At 44.7% G+C, this 18,336-nt stretch overlaps 1 protein-coding gene across 2 annotated transcripts in view; it reads left to right on the forward strand.

Moving 5' to 3' along the window:
- The window catches only part of ARHGAP42 (Rho GTPase activating protein 42), a 525,190-nt gene that overhangs the window by 425,267 nt on the left and 81,587 nt on the right, over window positions 1-18,336 (forward strand). For both annotated transcript variants that reach the window (XM_073613052.1, XM_073613053.1), the window contains 2 exons: window positions 9,751-9,860; window positions 16,422-16,500. In XM_073613052.1, coding sequence (XP_073469153.1) covers window positions 9,751-9,860; window positions 16,422-16,500 — 189 coding nt within the window. The remainder of the gene's footprint in view (window positions 1-9,750; window positions 9,861-16,421; window positions 16,501-18,336) is intronic.

An 18,336-nucleotide genomic window follows, 5' to 3' on the forward strand; every position in this document is an offset into this window, starting at 1 on the left:
AGGATGACCAACCTCCTGAACTCTCCCTCTGAAAATGTGAAGCCCCATACACACTATCAGATTTTCTGCTGATTTTTTCCTTCAGATTTACCAAAACCATATAATATGAGGTCAAACCTTAGGAGTTTCAATGTGTATGCAATCAGGCAGGCCCTTGCACTACATGGTTTTGGTAAATCTGAAGACAAAAATCAGCAGAAAATCTGATAGTGTGTATGGGGCTTTAGTCCTTTTGATCCAGGACCTTGAGTATTTTATGAACCACGTGATCTACGTGTTTCTTCCAGTGCCAATGGCTCAGAAAGTATTGCAGGTAAAGACAGCAGGACAAGACCTGTCCAGGGTGCCCGCAATGTCCTCATCCAAAGCTGGACCCATCCCTCGGTTCCGGGTGGAGGTGCCGGCATCTTCAGTAGGGGAATCAGGAAGTGAAGCCTTGCGGCCTCATAGCCTGGCTCCCTACTGCGAATGCGCGAGTTGCGCTGTGCAATCTCACAGGTCCCTGCTGTCTTTTGAGACCTGTGTGTCTCCCAGAAGACAATGGGGGGGGGGGGCGAGGAGGAGCCGGACATGGCGTAGATTGCCACGGATACTGCAGTGATCTTTTGCTGGAAGTGGGAGTAAATACCTGGATTATACAGGTATCTGCTCCCCCCTGAAATGTGCCAAATGTGACACCGGAGGGGGGGAGGAATCCGAACAGCGGAAGTTCCATTTTTGGGTGGAACTCCACTTTAACATTCTTGATCTCACTTGAACTTTAACCTGCTAGCTGCACCAACCTATAGCATATGTCAATGGGGGGGGGGGGGGGTACACACACTGGTAACTGCTACAGCTGCTGGGAATTTGTGTAAGGCCCCATGCACACGAGACGCGGGTGTAAACTCTGTTGAAAGCATGTTTTGAAATGCCCGTTTTGCCGCATTTGCATGCCGTGTTTAGCTGTGTTTTACTGCGTTTGCGTCTAGAAGCATTTAGTTAAGATAACATCAAGACCCTCCCCAAGCTCAAAAGACAATATTATTTAACTCTTTCAGCCATTTTGTGAGACCAGAGTGAGTAGCAGAAGCTGAGAGAGCAGCAGTGTACTTGTATTTAGCATGTCACTTGCCACGTCACCTGCCACAAGTTGTGGATTGTCACTTGCCACATCATCTGCCACAAGTTGTGGATTGTCCACTTGCCACATCATCTGCCACATGTTGTGGATTGTCCACTTGCCACGTCACTTGCCATGTCATCTGCCACAAATTGTGGATTGTCCACTTGCCACGTCACCTGCCACGTCACTTGCCACAAGTTGTGGATTGTCCACTTGCCACGTCACTTGCCACAAGTTGTGGATTGTCCACTTGCCACGTCACCTGCCACAAGTTGGATTGTCATTTGCCACATCACCTGTCACAAGTTGTGGATTGTCCACTTGCTACGTCACCTGCCACAAGTTCTGGATTGTCCACTTGCCACGTCACCTGTCACAAGTTGCTTGTTCAAATCTAACATATGGGTCAAATTCCAATTATACTTCAGATAACAGCAATGCTAGTGGTGTATCGGATCACGTGCCACAAGTTGGATTGTCATTTGCCACGTCATCTGCCACAAGTTGTGGATTGTCCACTTGCTACGTCACTTGCCACGTCACCTGCCACAAGTTGTGAATTGTCCACGTGCCACATCATCTGCCACAAGTTGTGGATTGTCCACTTGCCACATCATCTGCCACAAGTTGTGGATTGTCCACTTGCTACGTCACTTGCCATGTCACCTGCCACGTCACTTGCCACGTCACCTGCCACATCACTTACCACGTCACCTGCTACAAGGTGTGGATTGTCCACTTGCCACGTCACCTGCCACAAGTTGTGGATTGTCCACTTGCCACGTCACTTGCCACGTCACTTGCCACAAGTTGTGGCTTATCCACTTGCCACATCAATTGCCACGTCACCTGTCACAAGTTGTGGATTGTCCACTTGCCACGTCACCTGCCACATCACTTGCCACGTCACCTGTCACAAGTTGCTTGTTCAAATCTAACATATGGGTCAAATTCCAATTATACTTCAGATAACAGCAATGCTAGTGGTGTATCGGATCACGTGCCACAAGTTGGATTGTCATTTGCCACGTCACCTGCCACAAGTTGTGAATTGTCCACGTGCCACATCATCTGCCACAAGTTGTGGATTGTCCACTTGCCACATCATCTGCCACAAGTTGTGGATTGTCCACTTGCCACGTCACTTGCCATGTCACCTGCCACGTCACTTGCCACGTCACCTGCCACATCACTTACCACGTCACCTGCCACAAGGTGTGGATTGTCCACTTGCCACGTCACCTGCCACAAGTTGTGGATTGTCCACTTGCCACGTCACTTGCCACGTCACTTGCCACAAGTTGTGGCTTATCCACTTGCCACATCAATTGCCACGTCACCTGTCGCAAGTTGTGGATTGTCCACTTGCCACGTCACCTGCCACATCACTTGCCACGTCACCTGTCGCAAGTTGTGGATTGTCCACTTGCCACGTCACCTGCCACGTCACTTGCCACGTCACCTACTACAAGTTGGATTGTCATTTGCCACGTCACCTGTCACAAGTTGTGGATTGTCCACTTGCCACGCCACCTGCCACGAGTTGTGGATTGTCCACTTGCCATGTCACCTGCCACAAGTTGCTTGTTCAAATCTAACAATATATGGGTCAAATTCCAATTATACTTTGGATAACAGCAATGCTAGTGGTGTATTGGATTGGATGAAGGGCTCTTTAGGGTATGTAAATGGTTTATGAATCACTGCAAGCAATTACAATTGTTTAAAATATTTTTTTAATGGTTTTTCATCATTTGCCATCATTTTAGAGATTTTTAATGTAAAAAAAAATAGGGCACCTTTAAAAACGCTTATAAGTGCAAACGCAGCTAAACGTGGTACTGACGTTTAGCCGCATTTAGCCGCGTTTGGCGTCTGAAATGTGGAAAACGTTTGCGTCTGAACCCATTTTTTTGCTTCTGGAAAAACGAGGTTAAACGCAACTGCCTAAAAACACCAAAAAACGAGACCGTGTACATGGTCACATAGGATAACATTGAATGAGTTCGGGGGCAGTTGAAAAAAGCGTCCATCTGCCTCTGAACGCGCGTTTAACAGCGTCTCGTGTGCATGAGGCCTAAATCTGACAAGCCAACTATCAGATGGAGTCAATCGCGCAGTGGTCCAGCCGCCTGATCACTTCCGCACACCTCCGGTATATTCATCCCCTACCAGTGCATGGGGACACATATATCGGAGCTGCATGAAAGCGATCAGGCAGGTGTACAGCCCAGTGAACTCCATCTGACAGCCGGAAGTCAAAAAGACCTCTGATGACTCATTAAAGAGAGCCTTTCACAACAAAATTGGATCACATAGGAGACTTGTCTCTGTTGTTTTATATTTTGGTTCCCCTTGCCTGCCCACCTGTTTTTGTTAAAAAAATTCAAACATATTAAAATAAATTTTAAAAAAATGTAAAGCTACCCTGTGCCTGCATGCACAGAAGTGTGAAGGCAAAAGCACACTTAAAGTGCACACATAAAGTCAAAGGAAAGCAAAGACCCAGTGGCTGCACACCAACAAGGCCTGAATGTACTACGAATGAAAGCAGGTTCAGCCTGGCTCTGTCCCGGCTCATGGCACTGACGCATTTCGCTCTGGCCTTAGTCATGAGCTGGGCTGAAGCCGCTTTCATTCATAGTACATTCGGGACTTGTTGGTGCGCAGTGATTTGGGTCTTTTCTTTCTTTTGACTGCATGCATCAAGCTGGGAAGGGCGCTTTCCATGCCAGTGCCCCCTTTTGTGTGAGCCGCAAGAGCTGGGAACCTTGAGCGGCACCTGAAGTTTTCTTAGTTTATGGTCACACATAAATGAAACAAATACATAAAAGATACATATATTTGGTATCACCACGCATACAGTAGTAAGAGGAATAATTCTAGGGCCATTAATTACAATTAGCTCTAAATTGATGAGTTGTAAAGGTTTTAAAGTAACATCTTTGATCAAATTTGGGGTACTTTAGTTTGTTGGCATCGGTTCACACCAGAGGCGGCACAACTTGCAGGTCGCCTCACCGAGGCGACCTGCACACGACTGCCCGGGCGACTTGCAAAACGACTTCTGTATAGAAGTCTATGCAAGTCGCCCCAAGTCGCCCCCAAAGTCGTACAGGAACCTTTTTCTAAGTCGGAGCGACTTGCGTCGCTCTGATTAGAACGGTTCCATTGTACTGAACGGTAGGTCGCCTGACAAGTCGTCCTAGTGTGAACCGAGCCTTAGTGTTTGCAGCCAGATGAAATTTTAAGTCTTGACATATTTGGCGTCTACTTACTTGACTGTCTCTTTGACAGAATATGTGTAAATGTTATTGTGTTTGTGTGAATAAAATGATTTTCTAATACTGAAAATCAGGGCTTTTTTCTCAGAGAATAGGTGCAGGAACTGCCCCCTTCTGAGTCACTTCTTATCTCCGCCCCCTACCCACCTCTGAGCACCGTTCCTTGGTTTCATCCCCTACCCACCTCTCAGTACTGCCCCTTTTAGAGAGTACAGAGCCAAGTATAATTTTGTGGTGCTAAGTAATTTGTATGAAATGTGTTAATGATAGCAAGAAAATTAGTCAAATAGATTCCCTACAGCCAGCAGCAATAGAATCCCCCCCCCCCCCAGCAACAATAGATTCACTCAGAAACAGTAGATCCCCCCTAGCAACAATGGACCCCCACAACAAAATATCACCCAGCAGCAACAACAGATCTCCCAGCAACCAGCATCAATAGAGTATCCAGTAGCCAGCAACTATAGACCCACTTCATCAGTAGTAGATCTCTTCCAGCAATAATTGACCCACCAGCAACAATAGACCGCCACTCAAAAATAGATCCGCTCCAGAAACAATAGACCCTCCAGCCCACCCCAGCACCCCTTGCCATTACATTACATTCAGTGCTGGAGGTGCCGGAACTGCCTTCCCCCCCACGTTCCCGCTGAAAAAATGCCCTGCTGAAAATATAGACTTGATATACACTTGCAACAATATCATGCAACATAAAAAAGACCTTGTTTTTATTCTGTGGTTCCTCTTTTTTCCAAAATCGTATATTTTGGGGTTTTAAGTGTGTTTTCAGGTTAAAAAAAAGTGTTTTAAAATGTACAAAAAAAAAAAAAATTGAGAAATGCCAGCAGTGAAATAGTTAATGACTGCTAATATGCTAAGTGGTGCCACCCAGTGGCAAACCCCCAGTATCACACCCATGGTCCCGACCCTTTTTTTTTTTTTTATTCTTCACTTTTACACATACAGCTTATAAACTAAAAACGTATTTGGAGCTCTTTGGTAAATAAAACAGCACTATGTGCGTTATGTGAAATTGCTCAGTAAAAGAGTATCTGTTTAATCATTTGGTGATCTAATTAATTCATTGATTAATCATTTATTAAGTTGAGCAATTAGCGGAATAAAAAAGACCTGGAATTGGGTACATAAAACACAGTCATATCTTTTCTTCGCCATCTTTAATTCCTATTAGCGTCTTGGTGCTGCAGTAAAGAATACCATTAAACAGACTAATTGTGTGTGTAAATTAGCAGCAAAGTGAGATAAAATGTGATATTGTGTGAATAAATCACATCTGCATGAGTTGTGTATTTTGTATCCTGTGAATACTAAAACTAACAAAATGCATAATGCAAAAAAAAAAAATGCTTTAATGCCTTATTTACATTTCAATATTAAAAGGCCAGTTTATGAAAGGTCAGCTATCAACAGGCTTCTACATGTGTCACCTATATAAAGCAAACCTGTCAACATTTGTAAACTATCCCCGGTCTGCCTAGGGTGAACCATGGCCAAGTTTAACATGAACTATCATTGCTGCACCATGACAGAGACAGCAAGGTATCATATCATAACGGCGCACCTATGTACAGCATGCAAAGAGTATTGCTATAGAATATGGGCAGATAGGTTTGTGCAAATAACAGGGAGCAGAAAAGATCAGCTTAGTTCTTAGTATGTATGCCTTGCAGCATTCGGGTCCTTGGTTCAAATCTTGGCCAGGATACTACCTGCATGGAGTTTGCATGCGTTTCCTCAAACACTCCAAATACATTGGGGGTTATTTACGAAAGGCAAATCCACTTTGCACTGCAAATGCACTTGGAAGTGCAGTCGCTCTAAATCTAAGGGGTATATCTGAAATGAGGGGAAGCTCTGCTGATTTTATCATCCAATCATGTGCAAGCTAAAATGCTGTTTTTTATTTTCCTTGCATGTCCCCCTCAGATCTACAGCGACTTTACTTTCAAGTGCACTTGCAGTGCAAAGTGGATTTTTCTTTAGTAAATAACCCCCATTATGTTGCTTAGTTGACTTCTGTGGAATTAGTTAACCAGCAAAAATGTCCTTATTGGCATTATGTGTGTTCAGATTCGCTATGCACATACGTATGCGACCCTATTCTGCAATTTGGGAAGGGGGATTGAGGAAAGACTTGATGACTTTCCCTAAAAAGAAGAAAATCAGTGAGAGAGTTCTATGGAAAAGGCTTTTAAGTATATCAGACATGGCATCCAGATTGCTGACTCATAGGGGGTTATTTACTAAAACTGGAGCATGCAAAATCTGGTGCAACTTTGCATAGAGACCAATCAGCTTCCAGGTTTTATTATCAAAGCTTATTGAAGAATCTGAAGTTAGAAGCTGATTGGCTACCATATACAGCTGCAGCAGATTCTGAGTGCTCCACTTTTAGTAAATCTCCCCCGTAAATTCACTGAGAGTCAGATACTACTAAAGGGATATACGGCCACTTTATTAGGTTCAATTGCTTGGTAACACAAGTTGCTAATCAGCCAATCACATGGCAGCAACTCAACGCATTTAGGCATCTAGACGTGGTGAAGACGTCTTGCTGAAGTTCAAACTGAGCATCAGAATGGGGAAGAAAGGGGATTTAAGTGACTTTGAACGTGGCATGGTTATTGGTGCCAGACGGGCGGGTCTGAGTATTTCCAAAACTGCTGATCTACTGGGATTTTCACACACAATCATCTCTCGGGTTTACAGAGAATGGTCCGAAAAAGAGAAAATATTCAGTTGTGTAGAGGAAAATGCCTTGTTGATGTCAGAGGAGAATGGGCAGACTTGTTTGAGATGATAGAAAGGCAACAGTAACTCAAATAACCAATCATTACAACCAAGGTATGCAGAATAACATCTCTGAACACACAACGCCTCGAACCTTGAAGCAGATGGGCTACAGCAGCAGAAGTCCACACCGGGTGCCACTCCTGTCAGCTAAGAACAGGAAACTGAGGCTACAATTCTCACAGGCTCACCAAATTTGGACAGTAGAAGATTGGAAAAACGTTGCTTCATCTGATGAGTCTCGATTTCAGCTGCAGCATTCAGATGGAAGGGTCAGAATTTGGTGTAAACAACATGCAATCATGGGTCCACCCTGCCTTGTTGTATCAATGGTTCAGGCTGCTGGTGGCGGTGTAATGGTGTGAGGGATATTTTCTTGGCACACTTTGGGTCCCTTAGTACCAATTGAGCATCATTTAAATGCCATGGCCCACCTGAATATTGTTGCTGACCATGTCCATCCCTTCATGACTACAGTGTACACATCTTCTGATGGCTCCTTCCAGCAGGATAATGCACCATGTCACAAAGCTCCAATCATCTCACCACTGGTTTCGTGAGTCACGCTGTCACATGACTCAGCTCTTTCCCAGCCTGTCTGCAGGGAAACACAAGCAGGAGGAGCTTCTAGTCCTCTGCTGCTGGTCACATGTTCAAAATAAAAAACAGCCTTTGGAATACAGAGTAAAAATAAATAAATTATATCAATAAACTGTTTTAAATGTTCATACAAATATATATTTGAAATCAAAGCTTTATTATGGTTTGGCAATAACATGGTGCGGGCGAATTACTGCCAGTCACAGGCTGTGTCACGTCCCTCCAGAATAAGAACGAGGTGAAGCCTCCATCAATCAAGATGTAATATCCCGCCCCCTTTGTGTTTAGCTGGTTAGTGGGGATGGTTAGTGGTCATTTACCACTGTGTATACACCCACATGTGTGACTCTGTAGTCACATGGGCTGCTCAGATGTGATAGGGAGGAAATGCTCAGAATAGAAACTCACTGAAAACTGAGCATGTGCAGAGTTGCCACCACAGCTGAAAAATCCTTAGCTGAATTGCGGACATTGACAAAAGGTGGAGATAGAGAGCAGCGGGATCAACCAGGTTGTTTGCAGAATACAGAAAATGAATCTCATCGTCACTGAATGAGTATGAACAGCAGGTAAAACGCCATTTATTGATAGTTTTTTATGATGTGACACTTTAAGCTGAAAGTTGGGCTTTAAGCCAAGACCGCCTGTATAGATAGTGAGCAATTATTGAGGCTTCATTAACCACTTAAGGACCGAGCCTCTTTCTGAGATTTGTTATTTACAAGTTAAAAACAGATTTTTTTGCTAGAAAATTACTTAGAACCCCCAAACATTATATTTTTTTTTCTAAAACCCTAAAGAATAAAATGGTTGTTGTAGCAATAATTTCTGTCACACCGTATTTGCGCAGCGGTCTTACAGGCGCACTTTTTTTGGAAAAAATACACTTTTTTGAATAAAAAAATAAGACAACAGTAAAGTTAGCCCATTTTTTTTAATTATGTGAAAGATAATGTTAGGCCGAGTAAATTGATACCCAACATGTCACGCTTCAAAATTGCGCCCACTCGTAAAATGGCGACAAACATTTACCCTTACCCAGGAAGGACAAGCATCCGATCGCCACCGCCGCTACCGACAGCTCCGGTAAGCGAAGGGAGGGCACCAGAGCGCGGCGGGAGGGGGGCCCTCTCCCGCCGCCTATAAAAGTGATCTTGCGACAAATCCGCCGCAGACACTATTATCGGAAACCGGAACGCCGGCCGCAGAAGAGGGAACCGGGGTTATGGCAGCTAGCTGCTGCCATAACAAAAATATCCCTCTTCAAAGTTAGGACATATATCGGCGTGCGGCGGTCCGGAAGTGGTTAACCTATATGTTTACAAACTGTACATAGAAGCAAGGCATTTCAAATTTTAAGAAAAATTGATAACTTTTTTCATATAAAATAGACTATTGTGTGTTCCCATGCACATGTACTGCATATCCATGAAAACCAACTTTAAAATGTTGTCAATTCCTTCTAACGTTCAAGCTCACCTATGTGACCCGTGTCAAGGCACAACTAAGCTGAAATAAAAAAAAACTCTTGAAACTTAGCGTGGGGAAAAATATAATATTGCACATACACTGCATATGCAATGATGATTGGTATTGGTCTTCCCTTAAAGTGTTATCTAATGCCAGCACTAGTTTTGGATAGAGTAGGGAAGGGTCAGTACCCTGGGCTGTCTTATTCTCTGTGGAGGTAATTTCTTTCAATGCCTGTCTTGGAGACACAAAATAAAGTGAGAGGAAATCTCTCCAAAGTGAGAGTGAAGTCTCCTCTTAGTTGCCATTGGAACAGGTGTCGCAATATGATTATTTTCCTTCACCACTTATCACAGGATAAGGAGGATGAATCTTCCCAGTGAGGGCTGATGGAGGTTCTAACTCATCTCTACTCTATCCAAATTAGAAAGTTTTTTAGCTATAGATACACGTTCATCCTTTCTTCTTTCCTTCCATCAGAATGGACTGGTCTCCAGCGCTCCAGAGATGTTCAAGCTGAAGTTGTGCATACGACGGAAGACAGATTCTATAGACAAGCGGTTTTGCTTTGACATAGAAGTCATAGAAAGGTTTGTATAAATGAGCCATGCACTGTGTCAGTACTTACATTTCTCACTGCTCTAATGTAGTTTTTTTATGAGAAGCTTTTGATATCACCAGATAGAACCATTTATCAATTTCACTTCCTTCCTAAAACAGGAGAGCTATGCATATTCAGGATCCAGCACCATCACAACCTAGGTCAGTGATGGCAAACCTTGGCACCCCAGATGTTTTGGAACTACATTTCCCATGATGCTCATGCACTCTGCAGTGTAGTTGAGCATCATGGGAAATGTAGTTTGAAAACATCTGGGCTGCCAAGGTTCACCATCACTGACCTAGGTTGTTGCGCCTTTCTTCTACATCCAGCTTATTAGTGTGACAGCTCATGTAGGATCAGAGCAGGAAAAGCTAACATTGCATCATAGGAGTTGCTGTTTTCAAAGGATTAATAAACTATAATATTTTGCAGCTTAAAAGAGAAGTACAGCCAAAGCTTGTTTGTCTTTACTTCTCCTGTGAATCACAGGCGCGCAGTCCGTTCTGCACCCCTGTGAACCATTTTCAGCAGACAGCGGGCTGACGTCACAGAACCGGTATGGCCAGGATCCATATGGTCAGGATCCATCCAGATGCCTGGACGGGCACCCATCTCAGCCTCTCAGAGAGCTGCTGAGAGCTTAAGCCAGCCGCTCCCATCCCCTCCACAGCCCGGCGCTGTAAAAGGATTCATTTACGCCTACCTCTGATCCAATCCAGTCCGCTAAAAACAAACGGAAGGGGATCTGCTCTCCTCTATGTAGGTGGATCGGATCAGAAGTAGTTTGGTATAACCGGACAGCTGGTCAGTTTACACCCAACTGCCCATAGAGCAGAGCAGACTCTGTCCATGTCACCTCTGCAAAAAATGAGTAGACACAGATCTGTCATCTGATCGCTCTGCTCAGCAGGGGATCAGTGGACAGATCTCCTGCTGAGCAAATCGTATCTGCCCCATGTGAAAGGGGTCTTATTAAACCCAAAAAATGTATTATATTGCAGTTAGATGTAATGGCTGTATTAGTTTTCCTTTTTTTTTTCTTGGCTTTTGTTGCTTTATTTTTTACATAGTTATCCGGCTAGTAAGTCTGATAAGGTTCAACTTTTTTTAACAGACAAAGCTGTCCAGCAAACATTGCAGTTAGAAGGTTGAGACAAACAATTTGACACTGGCAGGGGTGCTTATAATGATCCATTGTATATAATTGTATACTGTGATTGGTCAAAGTAATCACATGGTACAGACAGGGGCAATCATAGCCCATCTGTACCAATTGATTAGCTTTGGCCAATCACAGCTAATCACAACAAAAGACACTGAGGCTGGGTTCACACTGCAGCACGTTCCAGCTCACAGCAGGAGTCCAGTGTGTCTCCATTCACCGTTTTAGGTCCAAGTTCAGCCCGAATTTTTGGCTGAATTCGGACCTGAAACGGACCAAAAGACGCACAGAACTCCTGTGCAATTCGCACCGGAGTCACTGCTGAGATGTGTGAACCGACTCCATAGAGAGTTGGTCACAATCTCCTGTTATGCGAATTGGATGCGGGGAAACCCTCCTCCAATTCGCACTGGTGTGAACCCAGCCTCAATGAATCTGTTTCATTCAGTAAAAATGGTTGCTTATACCAATGAAATTCACTGATATAAACAATCATATTGTGTAAAAAAAAAAAAATCCTGATTACTTCCCCAGAGTAGTACAATGTTACTATGATAACACTGTATTGCTCTGGTCACAGTGTGTTAAAAGAAAAAGTAAAAAAAGAAAAGAAATGTAATAAAAAAAGAAATGTGAAAAAAAATTATGATTTTTTTTTTTTAACATACTGTCACCTATCAGTGTCCCAGATCACCAGTTATATGATAACACTGTACTGCACTGGTGACAGTTTGTAAATAAATAAAAACATTGTGAAAAAAATCAAAAATACAACTTCAAAAATCTCACCATGCCTCTTACTAAATACCTTGGACTGCCTACTTTCCAAAAATGGGTAATTTGGGGGATATTTGATTAAATTGGTGTGTTTTTAACAATATTTTTTGTAATTAAACATTTGCCAGGATGGGAGATTCTGATATTTATTTTAATAAATAAATCTTTTATATACATGCATGCAGATTTGCCCTATATGCACATAATCATGAAGTCCAGGAGCATTGATTGCCTGGATTCCTCCATTCAGTGGCGTAGCGTGGGGGGTGCAGGGGGGTGCCGTGGCCCCGGGCGCGATATTTAGGGGGGCGCCAGTGTGTGTCACTGGCTGCCTCCTCCTAATTTCTAATTTTGTGTCCCCGGGCTCCGGCCGCCATGTTAAGTGTCCGGCGCCCTGTGATTGGGTGTATGGGGGTCATGTGAGGCGCCCCGCCTCCGCACATGACCCCCATACACCCAATCACAGGGCGCTGGATACTGAACATGGCAGCAAGCAGAGCGCAGGGGAGAGAAGAAAGTGAGCCGCCGCTGTGTTCTCCTCCTTATCCGGATCGATGCAGCCAGGATAAGAAGGTAAGTGTGTGAGAGTCATGTTACTGGGAGGGGGAGGGAGGGGGGCGAGAGAGAGAGACTGTAGGCAGGACAATGTAGTGTAGTATAGTATGGAGGTGTCCGGGGGAGGGGCGCTGATGTCCTAACCAGCAGGAGCCCGGGAGGAAGGACATCTCCCATGCTGTTATGATAAGGTCAGTACATGTGTTAGGGGGATGTTGTGTAATTATTGTGCTAGGGGACAGACTGCTGCTTCCCCCATGTAATGTGCTCTCTTGTGCCCAGTGCCCACCATGTCATGTGTCTTGCAGTGTCCCCCATGTAATGTTCTGTGCCCACCATGTCCTGTCATGTGCATTGCAGTGCCCCCCATGTAATGTGCTGTGCCCACCATGTCATGTGTCTTGCAGTGTCCCCCATGTAATGTTCTGTGCCCACCATGTCCTGTCATGTGCATTGCAGTGCCCCCCCATGTAATGTGCTGTGCCCACCATGTCATGTGCCTTGCAGTGCCCCCATGTAATGTGCTGTGCCCACCATGTCATGTCATGTGCCTTGCAGTGCCCCCCATGTAATGTGCTGTGCCCACCATGTCATGTGCATTGCAGTGCCCCCATGTAATGTGCTGTGCCCACCATGTCATGTCATGTGCCTTGCAGTGCCCCCCATGTATGTGCTGTGCCCACCATGTCATGTGCATTGCAGTGCCCCCATGTAATGTGCTGTGCCCACCATGTCATGTCATGTGCCTTGCAGTGCCCCCCATGTAATGTGCTGTGCCCACCATGTCATGTGCATTGCAGTGCCCCCATGTAATGTGCTGTGCCCACCATGTCATGTCATGTGCCTTGCAGTGCCCCCCATGTAATGTGCTGTGCCCACCATGTCATGTGCATTGCAGTGCCCCCATGTAATGTGCTGTGCCCACCATGTCATGTGCCTTGCAGTGCCCCCCCATGTAATGTGCTGTGCCCACCATGTCCTGTCATGTGCATTGCAGTGTCCCTATGTAATGTGCTGTGCCCACCATGTCATGTGCATTGCAGTGCCCCCATGTAATGTGCTGTGCCCACCATGTCCTGTCATGTGCATTGCAGTGCCCCTATGTAATGTGCTGTGCCCACCATGTCATGTGCCTTGCAGTGCCCCCCATGTAATGTGCTGTGCCCACCATGTCCTGTCATGTGCATTGCAGTGCCCCTATGTAATGTGCTGTGCCCACTATGTAATGTGCTGTGCCCACTATGTAATGTGCTGTGCCCACCATGTCATGTGCCTTGCAGTGCCCCCCCATGTAATGTGCTGTGTCCAGTATGTCATTTGCTGTACGTTGCAGTGCCCACCATGTAATGCGCTGTGCTGAACAATGTCATGTGCTGTGCATTGCATTGCCCTTCATGTGATGTGCAGTGCCCACTATGTCATGATGTGCCTTGCAGTGCCCACCATGTCATGTGCAGTTCCTAACATGTAATGTGCAGTTGCATTTCCACCATGAAACGTGCTATGCCATGTAGTGCCCACCATGTAATGTGTTGTGCCCACCATGTAATGTTATGTGCCATTCAGTGCCCCACCATGTAATGCGCTGTGCCCACCACGTCATGTGCTGTGCCATGCAGTGCCCACCATGTAATGCGCTGTACCCACCATGTAATGTGCTGTGCCCGCCATTAAATGTGCTGTATCCATGTATCCACCATGTAATGTGTTGTGCCAACCATGTGATGTACTGTGCTATAACCCCCCCTCCTGTGTAATGTACTATGCTGTGCCCCCCACAGACTCACCCACTCACTCCCACCCCCCTCTCTCTCATCCCCTCTCTTTCACCCTGTTCTCTCTCTCACCCCCTTCACCCCCTACCACCCTCTCTCTCTCTTTCACCCTCTCTCTATTCCCCTTTCTCTCTCTCTCTCTCTCTCTCTCTCTCTCTCTCTCCATCTCTCTCTCTCTCTCTCTCTCTCTCTCTCTCTCTCTCTCTCTCTCTCTCCCCTCTCTCTCTCTCTCCCCTCTCTCTCTCTCCCCTCTCTCTCTCTCCCCTCTCTCTCTCTCCCCTCTCTCTCTCTCCCCTCTCTCTATCTCCCCTCTCTCTCTCTCTCCTCTCTCTCTCTCTCTCTCTCTCTCTCTCTCTCTCCCCCCCCTCTCTCTCTCTCTCTCTCTCTCCCCCCCCCCTCTCTCTCTCTCTCTCTCTCTCCCCCCTCTCTCTCTCTCTCTCTCTCTCTCTCTCTCTCTCTCTCTCTCTCTCTCTCTCTCTCTCTCTCTCTCTCTCTCTCTCCCCCCTCTCTCTCTCTCTCCCCCCTCTCTCTCTCTCTCTCTCCCCCCTCTCTCTCTCTCTCTCCCCCCTCTCTCTCTTTAATTTAAATTTCACAAAAAATTGTTTGCGTTTTCATTTATTTATTTTCATAAAAAGGCCCACCAACATCCTTAGCACCAGGCCCATGATGCTCTTAATCTGGGCCTGAGTATAGTGGTTAGTGTAGTATAGTATAGTGGTTAGCATAGTGGTCAGTATAGTGTAGTTTAGTATGGAGGTCAGTGTAGTGTAGTGGACAGTGTAGTGTAGTGGACAGTGTAGTATGGTGGTCAGTATAGTGTAGTGTAGTGGTCAGTGTAGTATGGTGGTCAGTGTAGTATGGTGGTCAGTGTAGTATGGTGGTCAGTGTAGTATGGTGGACAGTGTAGTATGGTGGACAGTGTAGTATGGTGGTCAGTGTAGTATAGTGGTTAGTATAGTGGACAGTGTAGTGGTTAGTGTAGTGGACAGTGTAGTATAGTGGACAGTGTAGTATAGTGGACAGTGTAGTATGGTGGTCAGTGTAGTGTAGTGTAGTATGGTGGACAGTGTAGTATGATGGACAGTGTAGTGGACAGTGTAGTATGGTGGTCAGTGTAGTGGTTAGTGTAGTGGTCAGTGTAGTATGGTGGTCAGTATAGTGTAGTATAGTGGACAGTGTAGTATAGTGGACAGTGTAGTGGTTAGTGTAGTGGACAGTATAGTATGGTGGACAGTGTAGTATGGTGGACAGTGTAGTATAGTGGACAGTGTAGTATAGTGGACAGTGTAGTATAGTGGTCAGTGTAGTGGTTAGTGTAGTGGACAGTGTAGTATGGTGGACAGTGTAGTATGGTGGACAGTATAGTGTAGTGTGGTGGTCAGTGTAGTGGTCAGTGTAGTATGGTGGACAGTGTAGTATAGTGGTCAGTATAGTGTAGTATGGTGGTCAGTATAGTGGACAGTGTAGTATGGTGGTCAGTATAGTGGACAGTGTAGTATGGTGGTCAGTATAGTGTAGTATAGTGGACAGTGTAGTATGGTGGTCAAGTGTAGTGTAGTATAGTGGACAGTGTAATGTAGTATGGTGGTCAGTGTAGTATGGTGGACAGTGTAGTATGATGGTCAGTATAATGTAGTATAGTGGACAGTGTAGTATAGTGGTCAGTGTAGTATGGTGGTCAGTATAGTGGACAGTGTAGTATGGTGGTCAAGTGTAGTGTAGTATAGTGGACAGTGTAGTGTAGTGTAGTATGGTGGTCAGTGTAGTGGTCAGTATAGTATTGTGGTCAGTATAGTGGTCAGTGTAATATAGTGGTCAGTGTAGTGGACAATGTAGTGTAGTGGTCAGTATAGGAATCAGGTAGGTCAGTACTATTGTATTTGAAGGGACTCAGGGATAGCTAAAAGTCCGCAGGTTGGGGGGGCGCAAATTACTTGCCTTGCCCCGGGTGCTGACAACCTACGCTACGCCACTGCCTCCATTATGTAATTCTCTCAGGATTGGATCATTTTACATTCACATATTCAGTAGGACGGGGACATAAAAAATGACAGGAAAGATCAGATTTACACGAATCCATCTGACCTCTGTACATCTCCGTAGAACCTCTTGTTTTAGGAATCTCTGCTGAAAGACAGTAATGAGAGAGATGATGGATATAACAGATGGCTGACCTCGTGTAGAATGTATGTCGCCTATGCATTTATGTGACAATGCAACTATTTCTTTTGTGTGCTTTCGTCTCCTAACATTTTTTTGTATTTTTTTTTTCTTACAGACAGGGGATTATTACACTTCAGGCTTTGTCTGAGGCCAACAGAAAACAATGGCTTGAGGCAATGGATGGAAAAGAGCCAGTAAGAACCTTTTCTTAAAACCGTCAGGCCAACTCTACCAAACAAATGTGTTTATTGTTTGAAGCCACCAGCATGTTGAATCGTGTGACACCTTATATATAAAAATTGTGAATTACGGGGAAAGTTTCCCACAGTAATTGGTGTCTACAAAACCATATTAAGAGTGTCACTGTCTCACAGCTAGTTCTCCAACTATATATCCATTAAAGATTATGGAGACACAATTGAGGAGCGTGACATCAATATTTGATTTCGTAGCAGCTGGGCCGACCTGAAAGTTCCAATAAATATATCTCGCCTCGAGTGGGCAGGAGCTATGAAGTCTCAATTCCTACTAAAGTGTATATACCTATATAGGGATGAGAATAAGATTTTCCATCACTTTCTGATAATAATGGTCACATGGCAAATAAAAAAAGGGAATCTCCGTAGTGGGAACAAAGAGCCTGACAGAGGTTCTAAACACTCACCACATTATCCAATAACAAGAGTTCATATCTCCCAATCTTCTAAAAAGGGAAACTGGACCCCTTTTAGCATGCAATAGTTTGGCAATGGACACACCCACACAAATATTGGTGCCGCTCAAGCTCCTAGAGGATCCCAATCAATCGCCAACTCCTGAGAGTGCCGGCCAGGAATAGAGCTCGTCTCGGCTCAAAACATCAGCATGTAGCATTGTGACCCCCATGATTAAGCTCTGGGGGCAGCGCGAAACATGTTGGGGGCATGGTCTGGCTAGAGCCCAGGCTGAGACTGCTATATGCCTCTCCATTAGTGGATTTGCGGCGATGTGCGGCTTGAGGAACCTCTCCATCACTAAAATGGGCACACACTTGCTAACCCCTCAGTCCTAATGAATTAAAGTACAGGGATGGCCACTTAACCCCACTGGCACTTTTTTACCTCTATTTTTCCCAATATTACCTTTAAAAATAAGCCATGCAGACCTCCTGAGCAGCCATTCAGTGTTGGCTTTTATGTGTTATATTGTACTTTTTCATAGGACATTTATTTTTTATCATTAAAAGATAATTGATTTATTTGCCACTGAGCAGTATGACAGAATGGCCCCATAGACCATGCTATCACTCTTTTTATGCCCCTCACTGGCCTTGAAAATACAACAGGCAGCCAGGCCAGCAGAAGAAGGCATCTAATATGGGTAGGCATAATTCAGTGGAATTTTCTCCTTCCAGTTTTTTATAACAACATTCATTTCACCTGTGATGACGAAAAAAAGAACGCTGTTATGTATAATTATAAAAATGTAATTATAAGGTTATAGGTCTATTAAACCTATTTAACAACTTCATTTTTGCCCAAAGTAAATATTAACTATGGAAAGTAGGAATGGGCCGAATGGACCACTGCTCAGGTTCCCACCAGAACTTTCAAACACCGCGAAAGTTTGGACCCGAATAACGGACCCCATTAAAGTCAATGGGACCCGAACTTCAAAAAACCAAAAGTGCCCATTTTGAAGGCTTATATGCAAGTTATTGGGCATACAATGGTTATAGGGGTCCGGGTCCTACCGTGGGAGACATGTATCAATAAAAAAAAGTTTGTGAAAAACGTCATTTTTAAATGAGCAGTGATTTTTTGATTTTTAAAGTGAAAGCGTAGAAAATGAAAAATTCCTTCCAATATAGTGCCTGGGGGGGGTCCCCTTAGTCTACCTGTAAAGTGGCAGATACCATGTCTAGAATATGCTCCAGCAATAATTGCATTTATAAAGTAAAAAAAAATGACATTTTCCCTGCAAGCTGCCTTTATTTTGCTCAGCAACAGCTTGGGAGCCAATGTGTATGATGGGGCCACAATGTAGTGCAT

The sequence above is a fragment of the Aquarana catesbeiana genome, linkage group LG02 (genome assembly GCF_042186555.1).
Source record: "Aquarana catesbeiana isolate 2022-GZ linkage group LG02, ASM4218655v1, whole genome shotgun sequence".
Taxonomy (NCBI): Eukaryota; Metazoa; Chordata; class Amphibia; order Anura; family Ranidae; genus Aquarana; species Aquarana catesbeiana.